General features: G+C 24.6%; 2 protein-coding genes across 2 annotated transcripts in view; one reads left to right on the forward strand and one right to left on the reverse strand.

Annotated features, from left to right (window-relative positions):
* The window catches only part of LOC117173521 (25S rRNA (cytosine-C(5))-methyltransferase nop2), a 31,458-nt gene extending 19,499 nt beyond the window's left edge, over window positions 1-11,959 (forward strand). The window contains exons 9-10 of the mRNA XM_033362157.1: window positions 7,829-8,197; window positions 11,417-11,959. Of these exons, the coding sequence (XP_033218048.1) occupies window positions 7,829-8,197; window positions 11,417-11,896 (849 nt within the window). The 3' untranslated portion in view covers window positions 11,897-11,959. The remainder of the gene's footprint in view (window positions 1-7,828; window positions 8,198-11,416) is intronic.
* A 3,155-nt stretch (window positions 11,960-15,114) lies between these two features.
* LOC117167580 (vacuolar fusion protein CCZ1 homolog) overlaps window positions 15,115-18,265 on the reverse strand; it is a 32,984-nt gene continuing 29,833 nt past the window's right edge. The window contains exon 9 of the mRNA XM_033352627.1: window positions 15,115-15,424. Coding sequence (XP_033208518.1) covers window positions 15,372-15,424 — 53 coding nt within the window. The 3' untranslated portion in view covers window positions 15,115-15,371. The remainder of the gene's footprint in view (window positions 15,425-18,265) is intronic.

Genomic DNA, 18,265 nt, shown 5'->3' on the forward strand with positions numbered 1-18,265 from the left:
CTTTTGTTCCCACATACTCTTCGAAGATTCTCATCATTAGGTTCATCCCCTTCTCATCATATGCTAATAGAACTACATCGTCCGCGTATGCTAGAGAGTATATGTAGTTTGCTATTACCCAAAGCCGCTCCTCCTTTCCCTTTCTCCTTTAGCTTCTCCTCTAAGTCTGCCAATAGGATACTAAATAGTAACGGACTCAAAGGGCACCCTTGCCTTAGACCTCGGCTTGTCCAGAAAACCTGCCCTTCTTTCTTTCCTATTTTCACCCTAATCCTGGTTTCAGTAAAAAATTCCTTTATCCTCTCCACTAACTTTTCCTCTACTCCCCTCTCTTTCATTGCCTGCCATAGTACTTTTCTATTCACTGAGTCAAACGCTGCTTTGAAATCTACGAACAAAGCGACTAGTCTTCCTTGCTTTCTCCCCAAATTTCTGTTAACTAAATAGTTAAGTAGGTAGATGTTGTCTATATATTTTCTCGATCAAAATATTAATTTTTAAACAAGAAATAAGTTTATACGAAAAAATTGAATTTTTAATCCAAAAAGACGGATTTTTAACCAAAAAATGATGAATTTTCAACAAAATAATTAAATTTTCAACATAATAATTGATTTTTGAACTTAAAAAGTTAAATTCCAAATGAAAAAAAGATATAGTTTATATTAAAAAGAAAAAAGATTAAATTTATACAAAGAAAAAAAAATTTTTTTAAAAGACGAAGTTTTAACAAATAAAGATTTTTCACTTAAGAAAGAAATTTTCAACTAAAAAAGATAAGTCTTTAAAAAATTGTAAAGTTACATTTAAAATTTAAGAAATTTAAATTCGATTGGAATCCAATTCAAACTCCTATTTAACGTTAAATAATCAAATTAATATATAGAATTCCTGGATATAAAACCAAGAATTCAACAACATAAAATGTTCCTACTGCAATTTAAGAAAGAAAAAAAATGTTTAAAAAAAAATCTTTGGACAAAAATAAAAAAGAAAACAGGAAAGAAAAGTGAGAAGGCAACCAACCAAATGCGTTTCCTTATCTTTTTTTATTTCTTTCGCATTCTTTATTTTTATTAGCAAATAACAAATTTTTCTCATTTTTACTTTTCTCGGAAGATTTTTTTTCAAAAAGAAAATTCTTTTTTTAAATTACAATAGGAATTTTTTATATGGTGGTTGTTTCAGGAATTCTATATATTAAAGTTACATTTTCGGTTAAGAAATTGATTTTAAACAAAAAAAGGTTTTTCCACTAAGCTATTAAATTTTTAACCAAAGATAGAAGCTTTCAATAATAAATAAATGTTTAAAAAAGTATTTTAACTCTGACCCAAGTAATTAAATTTTTAATTAATTAATTTTCAACAAAATAGTTCAACTTTCAACGAAAGAGATGAATTTTCAACTAAAAATATAAATCTAAAAAAAAAATTGTTTCTTGACAAAATGATTTAACTCAATTTTTTGAACAAAATATGTGAATACTCAACCAAAGAAGGAGAAATCTTCATCAAAAAGTTGCATTTTCATGCAAAGAAAAAAAATTTCTACTAAAGCAGATGAATTTTTAAATCAAAAAGATAAAGTTTCAAAAAAATAGTTGAATTTTCTCTTTAAAAAGATTGCAGTTGACTTTTCACGATCAAAATATGGATTTGTGAACAAGAAATTAATTTCTTCGAAAAAATTGAAATTTCAATTTTAAAAAACGGTTTCATACGAAAAATTAAATTTCTCTAAAAACAGATTAAGTTGTGTTTGAGAAAAAAATGTTAATAGTTGCATTTGTATCCAAAAAAGATTCCAGTTGACTTTTTAAAATGAAAGTATGAATTTTGTAACCAAAATGAAGTTTCTACGGAGAAAATTGAATTTTCAGTCTAAAAACATGAATTTTTTCCCACCAAAAAGGATCAATTTTTAACAAAATAGTTGAATTTTCTACCAAGTTAGTTGCATTTTTACCCAAGAAACGTGAAATTTTTATTATAACAGATGAATTTTTAATAAAAAATGACCAATTTTTTTTTTACGTTTTACTTTCATCCAGAAAAGATTTGTTCTTTTTTCAAAACCAAAATATAAATTTTAAATCAAAAAAAAATGTTCTACGAAATAATTAAATTTTCAACAAAGCAGTAGAATTTTAAACCAAAAAGTATGAGTTTTCAACAAAATTGTTAAATTATCAACCAATAGTTGCATTTTTATCCAAGCAAGATTTAATATTTCTGATAAAGCAGTTGAATTTTTAAATCAAAAAGACAAACTATCAAAAAAGAGGTTGAATTTTTAAACCAAACAATTGCATATTTATTCAAAAACGATTAAATTTCTTCTAAAGCAAATAAATTTTAGAAGCTTAAAAAAAATGGATCAGTTTTTATTCACAGAATATTCCAATTCACTTTTCAACACCAAAATAAGAATGGTAAACAATAAGTTAATTTTCGGCTAAATAGTCGAAATTTTTAACCAAAAAGTATGACTTTTTAACATGATTGTTAAATTTTCAATCAAACAGTCGCATTTTTGTTCAAGCAAAATGAAAATTCTACTAAATCAGGTGAATTTTTCCGTCAAAAAGACTAATTTGCATCCAAAAAGAGTTCAATTGACTTTTTAACACAAAAATACGAATTTTAAGCAAAACGTAAATTTTCAACATTAAAAAAACAGTTGCAACGGTTTCATTGAAATTTTAACAATTTTGTTAAAAAGTCATACTTTTTGGTAAAAAATTTTGACTATTTTGCAGAAAATCAACTTATTGTTTACCATTCTTATTTTGGTTGAAAATTAAACCTCTTTTTTTATAGGTTGTCTTTTTGATTTAAAAGTTCATCTTTTTACGTATAAAGATTGCATTTTTCCTGTAAAAAAATGCAATATTTATACTTCAAAAGATGAACTTTTAAATCAAAAAGACAAATTTTCATAAAAAATCGTTTTCATCCAAAAAAGAATTCAGTTATTTTATCAGCTACAAAATATGAATTTTTAAGAAAAGCTTAATGTTCTACGAAAAAACCTGCATTTTTAACCCAAAAACACGAAGTTTTAACAAAACAAATGAATTTAAAATAAAAAAGGATGTGTTTTTAAGAAAATTATTCAATTTTAAACCAAAAATTAATTTTAATTAAAAATTTAATTATTCTAGTTAAATATTTAAAATTTAGTTGCAAATTCGTCTTTTTTATTTAAAATTCAACTGTTTTAGTTCAAGATTCATCATTCAAGTTGAAAATGTTTCACTTTCTTTGAAAGTGTAACTATTTTAATTCAATATTCCATTTTAGATAAAAATTTTTTGAATTGAAAATTTAACTCCTCATTTGTTGACTGAAAATTCATATCTTTTTGTTGAAAATTTTTTTATTTTTATTAGAAATTAATCTTCTTGGTTAAAAATTAAAGTTATTTAGTTAAAACAATTTCATTTTAGTTTGAAATTTATCTATTCCAGTTTAAGACCCATAATTTTCGTTGAAAATTCATCAATTTGGATAAGCTTTTTTTGTGTGGAAAATTAATTTTTTTTTAATGAAAAAAAGAATTCAGTTATCTTATCAGCAACAAAAGATGAGTTTTTTAGCAAATGGTTAATGTTCTACCAAAAAAAATTTGAATTTTTAAGTCGAGAAGACGAATGTTTAAGAAAACAGTTTAATTTGCAATTAAAAAGTAGATCTTTTTAATGAAATTGTAAAATATTCAACCAAATAATAAAATTTATAACTAAAAATATAATCTTCAGGAGAAAGTTTTTGAAAAAAAAATTCATCCCTGATTGAAAAATAAGCTATTTTGTTGGAAATTTTTGTTGTTAACATTATTTTTCTTAACTAAAGATATAACTATTCCAGTTGAAATATTCCATAATTTGATTAAAAATTCACCGTTTTGATTGAAAATTCAATTATTTTAGTTAAAGATTCAACATTTTAGTTGCAAATATGTATTTTTTATTTAAAATTCAACTATTCCAGTTGAAGATTCATCATTCTAGTTGACAATTCATCACTTTGTTTGACAATGTAACTCATTTTTTTCCAAAAAGTTTTTTTTTATATTAATTATTTTTTAACTGAAAATGTAACTATTCGAATTGAATATTTCATCATTTTAGTAGAAAATTCATCTTCTTGGCTGAACATTAATTTCTTGAACTAAAAATTTAACTACTCATTTTTTTTATTGAAATTTTATTTTTGTTGTTGTTGAAAATGTATTTATTTTGTTGAAAATTATTTTTTTATCATTAGAAATGAATCTTCTTGGTTAAAAATATATCTTTTAGGTTAAAAATTCAACTTTTTTAGTTAAAAATTTATCATTTTAGTTGAAAATCTATCTTTTTGGTATAAAAATCAACTATTCCAGCTAAGTTATAATAATTTTAGTTTGAAATTGATTTTTTTTGTTAAAAATAAAACTACTTGGCTGAAAGTTACACTCTTTTGTTGAATATTCATTTTTGTTTAAAATTCATCTATTCCAGTTGATTTATAATTTTCTTTAGAAATTCATCACGTTGTATAACGTTTTTTTTGCGTTATTAATTTTTTTGAACTGAAGACATAAATATTGCAGTTCAATATTCCATAATTTTCATTTAAAAATCGTCATTTTTTTTTAAATTTCAATTATTCTAGTAAAAGATTCAAGATTTTACTTGCAAATTGGTCTTTTTTATTTAAAATTCAACTAATCCAGTTGAAAATTTATCACTTAATTTCAATGTGTAACTGATTTTTCGAAAATAAGTTGTTTAAAAAATTTTTTTTAAACTGAAAGTGTAAGTATTGTAATTCAATATTCCATCATTTTAGTTAAAAATTCATCTCTTTGGTTGAACTGAAAACTTAACTCTTCATTTTTGGATTGAAAACTCATCTTTTTTAGTAGACAATTGATGTATTTGATTGAAAATTGTTTTTATTTTCATTAGAAATGAACCTTCTTGGTTAAAAATTCATCTTTTTGGTTGAAAATTCAACTTTTTCAGTTAAAAAATTTTTATTTTAGTTGACAGTCTGTCTTTTTGGTTGAAAATAAAACTACTTGGCTGAAAGTTAAACTCTTTTGTTTAAAATTCATCTATTTAAGTTGAAGATTTATAATTTTCGTTGAAAATTCATCACCTTGGGTAACATTTTTGGTGTGGAAAATTAATTCTTTAAATTAAAATGACATTGTTCCATTTACGTTTGAAAACTGACCTTTTTTTGTTCAAAATTCAACTATTTGATTCATGTTTTGTTGAACAATCGTATTTTTTGGTATAAAATTAATCTTCTTGTTCAAAAATTAATTTTTTTCGTTGAAAATTTAACTATTCCATTTTTTATTTAATAACTCATGTGTTTTGTCGGAAAAACGTATTTTTTGGTATAAAATTAATTGTTGAAAACTTGATGTTTTTTTTTGTGCAAAATTAATTTTTTAAACTAAGTTATACAGTACCATTTTTTTATTTTTTAAAAATTGGAAACAGATCTTTCTTAGTTCTAAATTCAAATGCTTGGTTCAAAATTTATCTTTTTTATTGAAAATTCAGTTGTTGAAAGTAAAACTACTTGGTTCAAAGTTTTATTCTTTAGTTCAAAATTAATCTTCTTGGTTTAAAATTTAGATATTCCAGAAGAAGATTCATAATTTTATTTAACCAAATTTAAGTTTCTACGAAAAAAAAATGGAATTTTCGTTTCAAAAAGACGAATTTTTCCACCAAAAAGGATAAATTTTTAACAAAATAGTAGATTTTTCAATAAAAAAGTATGAGTTTTCAACAAAATTGTTGAATTTTTAACCAAACAGATAAATTTATATCCAAGAAAGATGTAATTTCTGCTCAAGCAGTTGAATTTTAAAATCAAAAAGATATTTTTTTAATGATAATTAAATTATTCCATTTTTTGTTGAAAACTGACCTTTTTATGTTAAAAATTCCACCTTTTGGTTGAAAACTGATCTTTTTTAGTTCACAATTCAACTATTTGGTTGGCAATTTATGTAGTTTGTTGAGAATTCGTCTTTTTTGGCAGAAAAACTTATTTTCTCGGTTGAAAATGCATCTTTTTGATTGAAAATTACATTATTCCAGTTAGAGGTTCATCATTTTAGTTGGAAATGCATCGGTTTGGTAAAAAATTAATTTTTTTACCTGAAAATTTAACTATTCCCTTTTTTATTAAAAATTGATATTTTTTATTTAAAAATTCATGTGTTTTTTTTAATCTTCTTTTTTGAAAATTCATTTCTTTCGTTTAAAATTGTTGAATTTTTGTGTTTTTTTTTTTTACTAAAAATTAGGTTTATTTTAAATTAAACAAATTGATTCTTTTTAGTTCAAAATACAACCATTTAGTTGAAAATTTATCATTTTCTTAAAAGTTCAACAATTTATTTAAGGATTCATGCATTTTGTTGAAGAATCGTCTTTTGTGATATAAAATTAATCTTTTCGGTTAGAAATTCGATTATTTATATATTATTTATAATTTTCGCATTTTCTAATTGTTGAAAGTTCCCAACTAGTAATTATATAATTTTTAAAGTGTTTAGAATAATTTCAATATATTGTTGTTTCGAATTCAAATATTCAAAATTTTAGGTCCATTTCGTTATTAAAAATTTCGAAATTTTATATTAAAGGCCTTGATAGTCAATTTTAAAAAGCAATTTCTGATTGAAAAGCATGAAACTATACATTTTCAAAAAATGAAATCATATAACAATATTGTTTTGTATTCTTTGTCTTAATTTTTAATTTTATATTTAAGATCTTCAAATTCTCCGATTCTTATTTGAAAATGTAAACAATTAAGTCATTTTAAATTGAAAAATATTTGATAATATTAATTTTTAAGCGATTTTAATTTACTTCCAAAAATTGAAATTTTAAAGTGTTTGAATATAAAAAAGTTTTAATAGCACAATTTTTGGTGACTACAATTTTGTTCAGTTTTAAATGAAGTTCTCATTTGTTTAAGTTTTAATGTTTAGGAGTATACATTTTTTGATTTTTAACGCTTCTCATTTAAAATTGCTGTATATTTCGAAAGGTTTTTATTTGAAATAATTTAATTCATTTTTCATTTTAGAAAACGTCTTCTAATCAGTTTTAATGTTAATTTGTAATTTTATTATCTCATGACAATTTAGAATTCTAGAATATCAGAAGCTTGGCATTTGAAAGATTAAATTCAGTTTTTAATATTAAATTGTTCAACTTTAATCGCTTTGAATTCAAATTTAAAAGACTTCGATCTTTAATTATTTATTTTGAACGCTTTTAATTTTAAATAATGCAATTTCAATCACTCTTAATTTTAAACTATCCAGTTTCTAAATTTTGAATTTTAAATATACCATTTTTAACGTTTTGACATCGTCATTTTTTAAAGTTTTTAATCTAAGATCATCTTCAATTTTTAGCGCTTCGACTTAGAAATTATACAATTCAACTCCTTTCTCTATTTAAATTGTTCAAAATCGTTGGTATATTTTTGCAAATTTCAAGAGCTTGCAATTCGAAATTATTCATTATTAACTATCATTTCAAAAATATTTAAAACCTTATATTTAAAAAGTTGTTTTAATAATGGATTTTTAAATTTGCATATTTTCATGTTATGAAATAGAAATTCAGAGACCAGGAGAACCGGAACAAAGCCGGGAGATGAAAATTACAAAAAAAAGTGGCCACCATGATTATCAAAAATAATAATTATTTATACCTGGAAAAAAAGCTGGAATAGTCAGGGAATATTTGTCCAGGATTTGAGTAGACAGCCTCTTTTCACATATTTCGTTTCAGGCTTTGATCAACCGAGGAATGAACCTGGACCCAATTGGAAATTGGACGAAGATCGGATTGGTCGTTTATTCGTCTCAAGTTCCGTTGGGCGCGACTCCAGAGTACCTGGCTGGTCATTATATGATCCAGGGCGCCTCGAGTTTTTTGCCAGTGATGGCGCTAGATCCAAAGGCGAACGAGAGGATCCTCGACATGAGTGCTGCCCCTGGCGGAAAGTCTTCGCACATTGCAGCCCTCATGAAAAATACGGGCGTGCTTTTCGCGAACGATCCCAGCGACGACAGACTGAAAGCTGTTATCGGCAACTTTCATCGGCTCGGGATCACAAACTCCGTAATCTGCAAATTTGATGGTCGAAAAATTCCCGGGGTAAGTACTATTTTCTCCTTGGCCTAAAATCTCTTAGTTGAAACATTCAGGGTGGCGACATCACCGAGAATTTACGTATGATCGCAGAAAAATCCAAGTTTTCATTATTTTAATTATTTTGTTCAATTTCTGTCATTCACAGAGTGTCACCTATTTTTAATTTTCTCACCATTTGTCAACTTTTTAAAGGAATTAATTTGTCACCTTTTTCTCCAATTTTAGGGTTTCTCATTTTTTCTCACCTTTTTTCCAATTGAAAAAGTAAAATTTTATTCAAAAATTACAACTTGCACTCCAAATACAGTTTTTATTACGCTCTCCTAATCGACGAATCTTGAACCAAATGATCGAATTTTCAAACGGAGTAAATTAAACTTTAACCAGGAAGAGTTGCATTTTCAAATTTCATTTTTATTTTATTTTTCATTTTTTAATTTTGAAGCAAGGAAGACGAATTTTCAATTAGAGATATGACTTTTCTAACAAATGAGGATTTTTACACCAAGAGGATGGATTTTCTATCCAAAAATACAAGTGTTCAATAAATCAGTTGAAATTTTAATAAAAAAGATTACTTTTTAAGAGAATAGTTGAATTTTCAACCAAATAGTAGAATTTTTAACCAAGAGATGAATTTTTAGCCAAACGGTGATTTTTTTTTAGCAAATAGTTGAATTTGCCACCCAAAAAAATACGATTTTTCAAGTAAAAGAGAAATTTCAATCCAAAAAGGATGAATTTTCGACAAAAAAAATATGTCTTTTTAACAAAATAGTTGAATTCAGATTAATTCTGGAACAGAAATATGATACTTTTTTGTTTTGATCAAAAGAATAAATTTTCACTAAAAAAAGATAAATTTTGAACCAAATAATAGATTTTTGGAACCAAGAGATTAATTTTAAACAAAAAAATATTAATTTTCTACAAAAGTATACATTTTGACCAAAAACAATGACTTTTTCAAAAAAAATCGTTGAATTTTCACAAAAAAATATGTTTTTTAAGTAAAAAGGTTATTTCTTAAACAAAAATACAATAATAGACTTTTTAAATAAAAATAATTAATTTTCAACCAAAAAATATGAATTTTCAACCAAACAATATAAATATTCGACCAAAAACGATTACTTTATAACAAAACACTTTAATTTTCAACAAAATAATTAAATCTTTAACTAAATAGTAGAATTTATAACTAAAAGGTAGAATTTTGAACCAATAAAATGATTTATTAAAAATTCCACTACTTGGTTGAAAGTTGAACGAATTTTTTCAAATTTCATTTTTTTCGTTAAAGCTTCATAATTTTAGTTGTAAGTTCGTTTTTAGGTTAATCATTGAAACTTTTTTTAAATATTTCGAAGTGTTCTGGAATCTATTTAAAATCTTCAAAGCCTTTTGAAATCTCTTTGAAGTCTACTAAATCTTCCAGAAATTTGAAATCTTAAAAAAAAATGATATTTGAAATATTTTTAAATCTTTGCAAAATCATTGTGAAATCATTGAAGTTTTTCTTAAATCTTCCGAAATGTTCTGGAATCTTTTTGAAATCTCTTTGAAGTCTTCCAAATTTTCCATAAATCTGAAATCTTGAATCAATGAAATTTTTCTTAAAACTTCAGAAGTGTTTTAGAATCTTTCTGGAATCTTTAAAACCTTTGAAATATTTTTAAAGTCTAGAAATTTTGAAAATCTTCCAAAAATGAAAGTTGAAATATTTTGAAATCTTTGCAAAATCATTGAAGTTTTTCTTAAATCATCCGAAGTGTTCTGAAATCTTTTTGAAATCTTCAAAACTTTTTGAAATCTCTTTGAAGTCTTCTAAATTTCTCCGAAATCTGAAATCTTGAATCACTGAAATTTTTCTCAAATCTTCCGAAGTGTTCTGGAATCTGTTTGGAATCTTCAAAACCATTTGAAATCACATTAAAATCTTCTAAATCTTCCAGAAATCTTCAACATTTTGAAAAAATGAAATATTTTTAAATCTTTGCAAAATCATTGTGAAATCATTGAAATTTTCCTTAAATCTTCTGAAGTGTTCTGGAATCTTTTGGAAATCTTCAAAACTTTTTGAAATCTCTTGGAAGTCTTCTAAATTTCCCATAAATCTGAAATCTTGAAAATCTTGAATCATTGAAATCTTCCTTAAATCTTCCGAAGTGTTCTAGAATCTTTTTGGAATCTTCAAAACCGTTTGAAATCTCTTTAAAATCTTCTAAATCTTCCAGAAATCTTGAAAATCTTTCAAAAATGAAATATTTATAAATCTTTGCAAAATCATTGAAACTTTTCTTAAATCTTTTAAGGTGTTCTGGAATCTTTTTGAAATCTTCCAAACTTTTTGAAATCTTCCAAACTTTTTGAAATCTCTTTGAAGTCTTCTGAATTTCTCAGAAATCTTAAAAATCTTGAATCATTAAAATTTGCCTTAAATCTTCCGAAGTGTTCTGGAATCTTTTTGGAATCTTCAAAACCGTTTGAAATCTCTTTAAAATCTTCCAGAAATCTTGAAAATCTTTCAAGAATGAAATTTTAAATATTTTTAAATGTTTGCAAAATCATTGTGAAATCATTTAAACTTTTCTTAAATCTTTCGAAGTGTTCTGAAATTTATTAAAAATTTTTCAAATCGTTTGAAATCTCTTTAAAATCTTCTAAATCTTCTAGAAATCTTGAAAATCTTGAAAAAATTAAGTTTGAAATATTTTTAAATCTTTTCGAAATCATTGTGAAATCATTGCAATTTTTCTTTAATCTTTCGAAGTGTTCTGGAATCTATTAAAAATCTTCAAATCCTTTTGAAATCTCTTTAGAGTATTCTAAATCTTCCAGAAATCTTGAAAAAATGAAATTTGAAATATTTTTCAATCTGCAAAATCATTGAAATTTTTCCTAAATCTTTCGAAGAGTTCTAGAATCTTTCTGGAATCTTCAAAACCTTTGGAAATAACTTAGAAGTCTTCTTAATCTTCCAGAAATCTGAAATCTTGAGAAAAATGAAAGTTGAAATATTTTTAAATCTTTGCGAAATTATTGAAATTTGTCGTAAATCTTCCGACGTGTTCTGGAATATTCTAGAAATCTTCAGAACCTTTTGAAACCTTGAACTCTACTCAAAAGTCTAGGGGTCAATTCCTCGCACATGAATAATCATGCCGGAATTTTTTTCCCCCGTGATCCTATTTATTTAGAAACATGAATTTTCCTCGCCAGGTGTTAAAGGGTTTCGACCGAGTTTTACTCGACGCTCCCTGCACCGGAACTGGAGTCGTCGCCAAAGATCAGAGCGTGAAGATAAACAAGGACGAAGTGGATGTCCAGCGCTGTTGCACTTTACAGCGAGAACTCCTCCTGGCGGCAATTGACGCTGTCAATGCAAAATCCGGAACCGGAGGTATCATAGTCTACTCGACGTGCTCCATTCTTCCGGATGAAAACGAGAGGATAATTGACTACGCGCTGCAGAGAAGAGATGTCAAATTGGTGCCAGCTGGTTTGGAATTTGGCGCTGAAGGATTCACGAGCTACCGGCAGTACAGATTTCATCCGTCTATGAAACTGACGAGGCGATTTTATCCTCATACACATAATATGGATGGATTCTTTGTTGCAAAACTGAAGAAGTTTTCGAATATCACGAATAAAATTATCAAGCCGGATCAGAATCCGGATGAGGACCTGGATTCGGATTAAGGTACGGCGTAGAATTAATTTTATTCCATTTTCTCACGACAAAATAAATCGTGTTTATAGTAAGTGAATGGTGTGATTTTTTCGGTCCTGTCTTTGAAAAAATGAAGCCAAATCGTAATATGGACTTTAACGTTGAAATAGCATTAAATAAACGTAAAAATAAAATAAAAAATAATAATATAAATTATAATGATATGAAAAATTGAAGTGTACATTGAGGATTAATAAGTGAATAATAATATAATTTATTTTCATTTGTTTATTTATTCAAATTCAGAAAATTTCAGATACTGTTTCCGTTTAAAATTTGAGAATTTGAAATTTTTCATGAGGAAAAAGATCAATTGCTTGATATTTAGAAACATTTGACTGTTCATTTCAAATCCGTAATTAGAAAACAAATATTCGAAACTAAAAAAAAAGGAAACTTCAAACATTACAATTTTTAATGGTTCTATTTGAAAACTTTTAATCTGTTAGTAAAATTACTGAACTTTGTTTGATTCTAAATGCATGTAAAATTTTTAATTATTTAAAATAATTTAAACACATACCGACAAAATCCAACTATTCACACTGAAATTTCTGTGCAAACAGCCCCGGATGGTCTAATTTAAAACAAAATATAGATTTTTTAAAGATCAAATTTTTTTTTAATGAATCTAGAATGTTTTTAATTTTGCGGGATTAAAAAAATCAAATTAATTAAAAAATGTTTAGAAATTCTACAAAAATTTCAAAAAATCTAAAACAATATTTAGATTTTGCATGTTCTTTAAATAAATTTTAGAAAATTTCGAAGTATTTTTAAACTATTTGGAATTAAAATAATTGAACTTTTCATTTAAGAAGTGTTCAATTTATAAAAAAATGTAATCGCTCAATTTTTAAATTTCTAGCATAAAATTGCTTAAAATAATTCGATATCAACAGATTGAAAAAATAATTAGTTAAATTTTTATCTTTTTCAATTATGACATTATTTAGTTAAAAATGTGTAGTTCGAAAATCTATTACTTCAAAATTTTTATATTTTTATTTTTAATTTAAACAATTTTAAAAAAGCAGCCTAGAAGACTTAAATAATTCAAAATTAAAAGCGTTTGAAGTTGCAAGGTCTTGATAAAAAATATTTTTATTTTATAAACTCTAAATATAAATAAATTATTTGTTTAAAGGGCCACAGTAATTGATTTGTCAAAAAGATTCTAAACCCGTTAAAAATTAAACTGTTTCGATTCCAAAGTCTTAATTATAAAAAAAAAATGAAAATTTCCGATTGAAACGTTTAAAAGTATTTTTAATTTAAAAATTACTTCATGATAATGTATTTTGTAATTAAAGGCTTTCACTAAATTAAAAATATTTTTTCAGCTAAAAATATTCATATTTTAATCCATTGAATTTAAAATTTCCTAATTAAGAATAAGAATAATTATTTAATATTTAGGAATATTTTGATTGTTTATATAAGGCGTATGAATTAATAACCGAATATTTAAAACTAAACAATTTGAATCTGAATTCCGTGACATAGAAAGCCTTGAATCGTTAAATTTTCGAAGACCTTTTGAAGCTTTGAACGTTACTAATTTGATTGTTATTTATGAAAAAAAGTTTAATTTGTAAGTGAAATTGTTGAATTTTGATATTTAACTAGCAATTGAACACTTATTATTTGTAGAAAAAATTTGAGTAATTTTAAGAGGTATTCAGAAGTTTTGAAAAGATTCAAAATTAATATAAAACTTGAATTTTTTGTTTGAAAATTCTTCGTTTTTAGTCGAAAATTTAACTTTATGTTTCAGAATTCTTGAGTTTGGTTGAAAAATCGACTTTTTTGGTAGTAAATCAATTTTTATTTTAAAAATTCTTGTTTTTCAGTTGAAACTTCACTTTTTTGGTTAAGAACTCTTAAATTTTATTAAAAATTCTTATTTTTTGGTAGTAAATTATTGTTTTTGTTTAAAAATTAATCTTTTTTAGTCGAAAACCCAACTTTTTGATTGAGATTTTTCTTCATTTTATTAAAAAATCGTCTTTGTTGGCAGTAAATTAATATTTTTTCTTTAAAAAATCATCTTTTTTAGTTCAAAAAAATTCAACTTTTTGGTTGAGAATTCTTGAATTCTATTAAAAATTCGTATTTACTGGTACTAAATTAATCGTTTTGTTTAGAAATGAATCTTTTTTTTTTAGTTAAAAGCCCCACTTTTTCGTTTAGAATTTTATTATATTTATTTAAAATTTGTCTTTGTTAGCAATAAATTAATCTTTTTCTTTAAAAAATCTTTTCTTTTTGTTTAAAAATTTAACGAATTAAATTTAATTGAAAATTCGTCTTTTTTTGGTAGTAAATTAATATTTTTGTTTAAAAAATCATCTTTTTTAAATGAAAATTCTACTTTTTGATTAAGAAATCTTGAATTTTGTTAAAAATTCCTTGTTTTTTTTCTTCTTTTTAACAACTTCTTGTTCGAATTGAACTACTTAAGAAAAAAATTTTCGTTTAAAATTAATCTGGTTAAGTTTAAAATTCAACTTTTGGTATAAAATTAGCTTTTTTATAAAAATTTCATTTTTTTTGTAGCTTAACTGTTTTATATAGAAAAATCATCAATTTGTCCTAAAATTTAAATAATTTAGTAAAAAAAAAACATAAACTATTTGGTAGAAAATTCGTTTTTTAATTAAAAGTTTAACTATTCCAGTTTTGGTTAAAAATTTTAGTTTCTCAGTTTAAAAATTTAATAATACCCGGATTAACTTTCACATTTAAAAAAATGTTCTAAAGATAAAACCTTTATAAAACTGAAATAGCAAATTCTGTCACCTTATTTAAAATTACATGAAGTATATTTCTTAAATAATGTAAAATCTTTGATAAATTAATCAAGAAACAAATTTGGTAATCATAAAATAATTCTTTAATTTCATATTTAGTCACAGCTGTCAGTTATAAATACGTATTTACAATAATTCGCTTATCTTCACAAAATATAATGAATACAGTAGGATGGTTTAAAAAACATTTTTTTTCTCAAACCGTGTTTCACAATTTTCTCCTTTTGATCTAAATCCTTATAATGTTACTAAAAAAGGAAAAATTGGATTTCAAGGTATTTTTAAACTTTTTAGTCAACTACATTTTTATATATTTATTTTGGATTGTCTCACATGCATTCTATTATCTTTTTATTTAAATTCATTATTCAGCTTCTCGCCAGAAAAAAACGTAAATAACATTTACTAAAAAATAAAAAGAAGACTGTATTTTTTGTTAAAATAACCTTCAGAAAAATGTAATTTGAACAAATTCTAAAGTAATTTTAACATCAACGAAAACCATTTGTAAGAATACGATTTGAGGAAAAAAGTCCGGACCATCCTACAGTTTACAGCATAAATAGACTTTGTACAGGAACGAATAAAAAAAATGGAGACTTGCATTTATTTTAATCTCAGATTTTCGAGGCTAGTCGAAAAAAATGCTTCTTAACTGCTGCTCGCACAGTCTCTTGACTTCATCTGCAAAGAAAAAAAAACATGCTTTAAGTTAACCCTCAAACGGTACACTGGTGCGAATTCGCAATTTTTTGACTAAAAAAGGTGAATTCACAACCCAAAAATATGCATTTTCTACCAAAATAATTTAATTTTCAACTAAAAAATATCAATTTTCTAAGAAAAAAAAATGGAATAGCTACATTTCTAGTAAGAAAATTCATTTAAAAAAAAATACTAATTTTCAACAACATAGTTAAATTTTTCACTAAAATAATGAATCTTCAACCAAAAAAGAAAATTTTAAACGAATAGGTGATTTTTGTACAAAATAGTTAAATTTTCAAAAACAAGAGATGAATTTGTAACCAAGGAAAAAACATAAAGTTTTGACTAAAAATGGAATAGTTAAATTTGCAGTTGAAAAACTTAAGTTTAAATTTAAATAATAATTTTTAATTAAAGGAATTAATTTTTAACTAAAAAGATCCATATTCTATCACAAAAAGAAAAAATTTCGACAAAAAATGAAATAGTTAATTTTTATTTAAAAAAATTAATTTTCAATTAAAAAAAAAACTAATTTTCAATCAAAGAAATGGATTTTCAACCAAAAAGACGTATTTTTAACGACATAGTTAAATTTGAAACTAAAAAGATACATTTTAAACCAAGAATATTACTTTTTCACAAAATACATAAATTTTCAACCAAATTTTGAATTTTTGAAGGATTTTTTAACCTAATGGTTAACTTTTCATCCAAAGAAATGCATTTTCAACCAGAAAGGTTAATTAGTCATCAAGAAAATTAATTAATTAATAATTAGTTAAATTTGTTATCCTAAACAAAATTCAATTCATTAGATTTCGAAGAAGATTTACATTTCTAAACAATTTTATGTTATATTCGCTTTGTTTTAAATAATTAGTATTTTTATAAAAATTATTAAATTTCAATTTGACAATTTTCAACAGATTTAGGTTATGTTGGCGTGTTTAATTTGAAAGCGGTATTTTTAAAGAAAAATAATTATAATTAAATCCAGGGGTTTTTGTTCGAAATAAGAATATTCACAAGCTTCAAAAATTTCGGATGATGTTATTGTTTCCCGTTATAAATTTACACTTTTATTAAAAAATCATTAGATTTCAAAGAAAATTAACAATTTTTTAAACAATTTGACGTTACATTGGCGTTTTTAACCAAAAAATTGGTATTTTTAAACAAAAATAAATATAATTTGAACAAGAATTAGAATCTTTAAACAACTTTGATTTATATTAGTGTTAATCGTCGGAAATTGATATTTTTAATTTAAGGGCATGTGACACAGCTAAATACCTATATTACCGACCTCACTTTTTTAGTTCACTGAATGTTTTCTTAAACCTAAGAACTTTTTTTATAAATAAAATATCGAGCTGAAACTTTGGAAAATGTATTAGAGTACAATAAAGTACGTTTAGGTACTGCATTTTGGTAGGAACTTCACTGAAAATTATTTTATCTTTTTTCTGAACCTCGACATTTTTTGAACGTTCCAACTTTTTTTATACATAAAATATCGGTCTCAAACTTTGAGAAATGCAAGAGCCGAAAGAAAACTAAGTTTAAGTACAAAGCTTAATAATAAAAAATGTAAAAAAATATATTTCAACAATCAAGTCCAACGGCATCAGCCGGTAACGTTGTACACGAAAATACGAAATCTCTAGAGCCTCGCCTAGTGGCCGCCAGGTTTCGTATTTTCGTCTACAACATTACCGGCTGATGCCGTTGGAATTGATTGTTGAAATATATTTTTTTACATCTTTTATTAGTAAGCTTTGTACTTAAACGTAGTTTTCTTTCGACTCTTGCATTTCTCAAAGTTTGAGACCGATATTTTATGTATAAAAAAAGTTCGAACGTTCAAAAAATGTTGAGGTTCAGAAAAAAGATGAAATAATTTTCAGTGAAGTTCCTACAAAAATGCTGTACCTAAACGTACTTTATTGTTCTCTAATACATTTCCGAAAGTTTCAGCTCGATATTTTATTTACAAAAAAAGTTCTTAGGTTCAAAAAAACATTCAGTCAACTGAAAAACTGTGGTCGGTAATATAGGTATTTAGCTGTATCACATGCCCTCAAAAGAAAATTATATTTCAAATAGGTTCACAATTTTGCAACAATTTTAGGATATGTTGACGTTTTTCGCCATAAAATTTCGTATTTTTAGTAAAAAAAAAGAAAAAAAAAGATGTCAAGAAAAAATTAAATTTTGTGTACAATTGTAGATTAAGCTAAAGGTTTTTTAATCAAGATTTCAAGGGAGATTTATAATTTTTGAAGAATTGAATGTTAACGTTTTGTACATAAAATTGTGGAATGAGAAATGTTATGTATTATAAGATACAGGTACCTCAAATTTTAATTAATTTATATAGTATCGAATTTAATTTTTTACCAATTATAAATTTAAGGGTATCAAAATAAAATAAAATTCCTGGTTAAAATCTTTTTTTTCTAAATTTTTAAAAATTGTCATGGAAAATAATATCAATATAACTTTTTATCACATGTTTTTAGTACAACCTTCAAATTTAGAAAATTGAAGGAATTTTCAAATTGAATTTTCAACAATTGAATTTTCTACGGTTTATTTCTAAGAGTTGAAAATTGCAAGTCTATCAAATTGAATAATTTTCCATTTTAAAATTTCAAAATTGAACTATTCCAAGAAAGAAACACTCAAAATGATACTATTATCAATTTTACACATTAAATACGAGGGTAGTTCAATAAGTCCTTAGAATGACCAACAGATGGCGCGCGAATCGCTCCAAATCATCTGTTTTCAGTCAGCACCACTCCCGACTAG

The sequence above is a fragment of the Belonocnema kinseyi genome, chromosome 1 (genome assembly GCF_010883055.1).
Source record: "Belonocnema kinseyi isolate 2016_QV_RU_SX_M_011 chromosome 1, B_treatae_v1, whole genome shotgun sequence".
Classification (NCBI taxonomy): Eukaryota; Metazoa; Arthropoda; class Insecta; order Hymenoptera; family Cynipidae; genus Belonocnema; species Belonocnema kinseyi.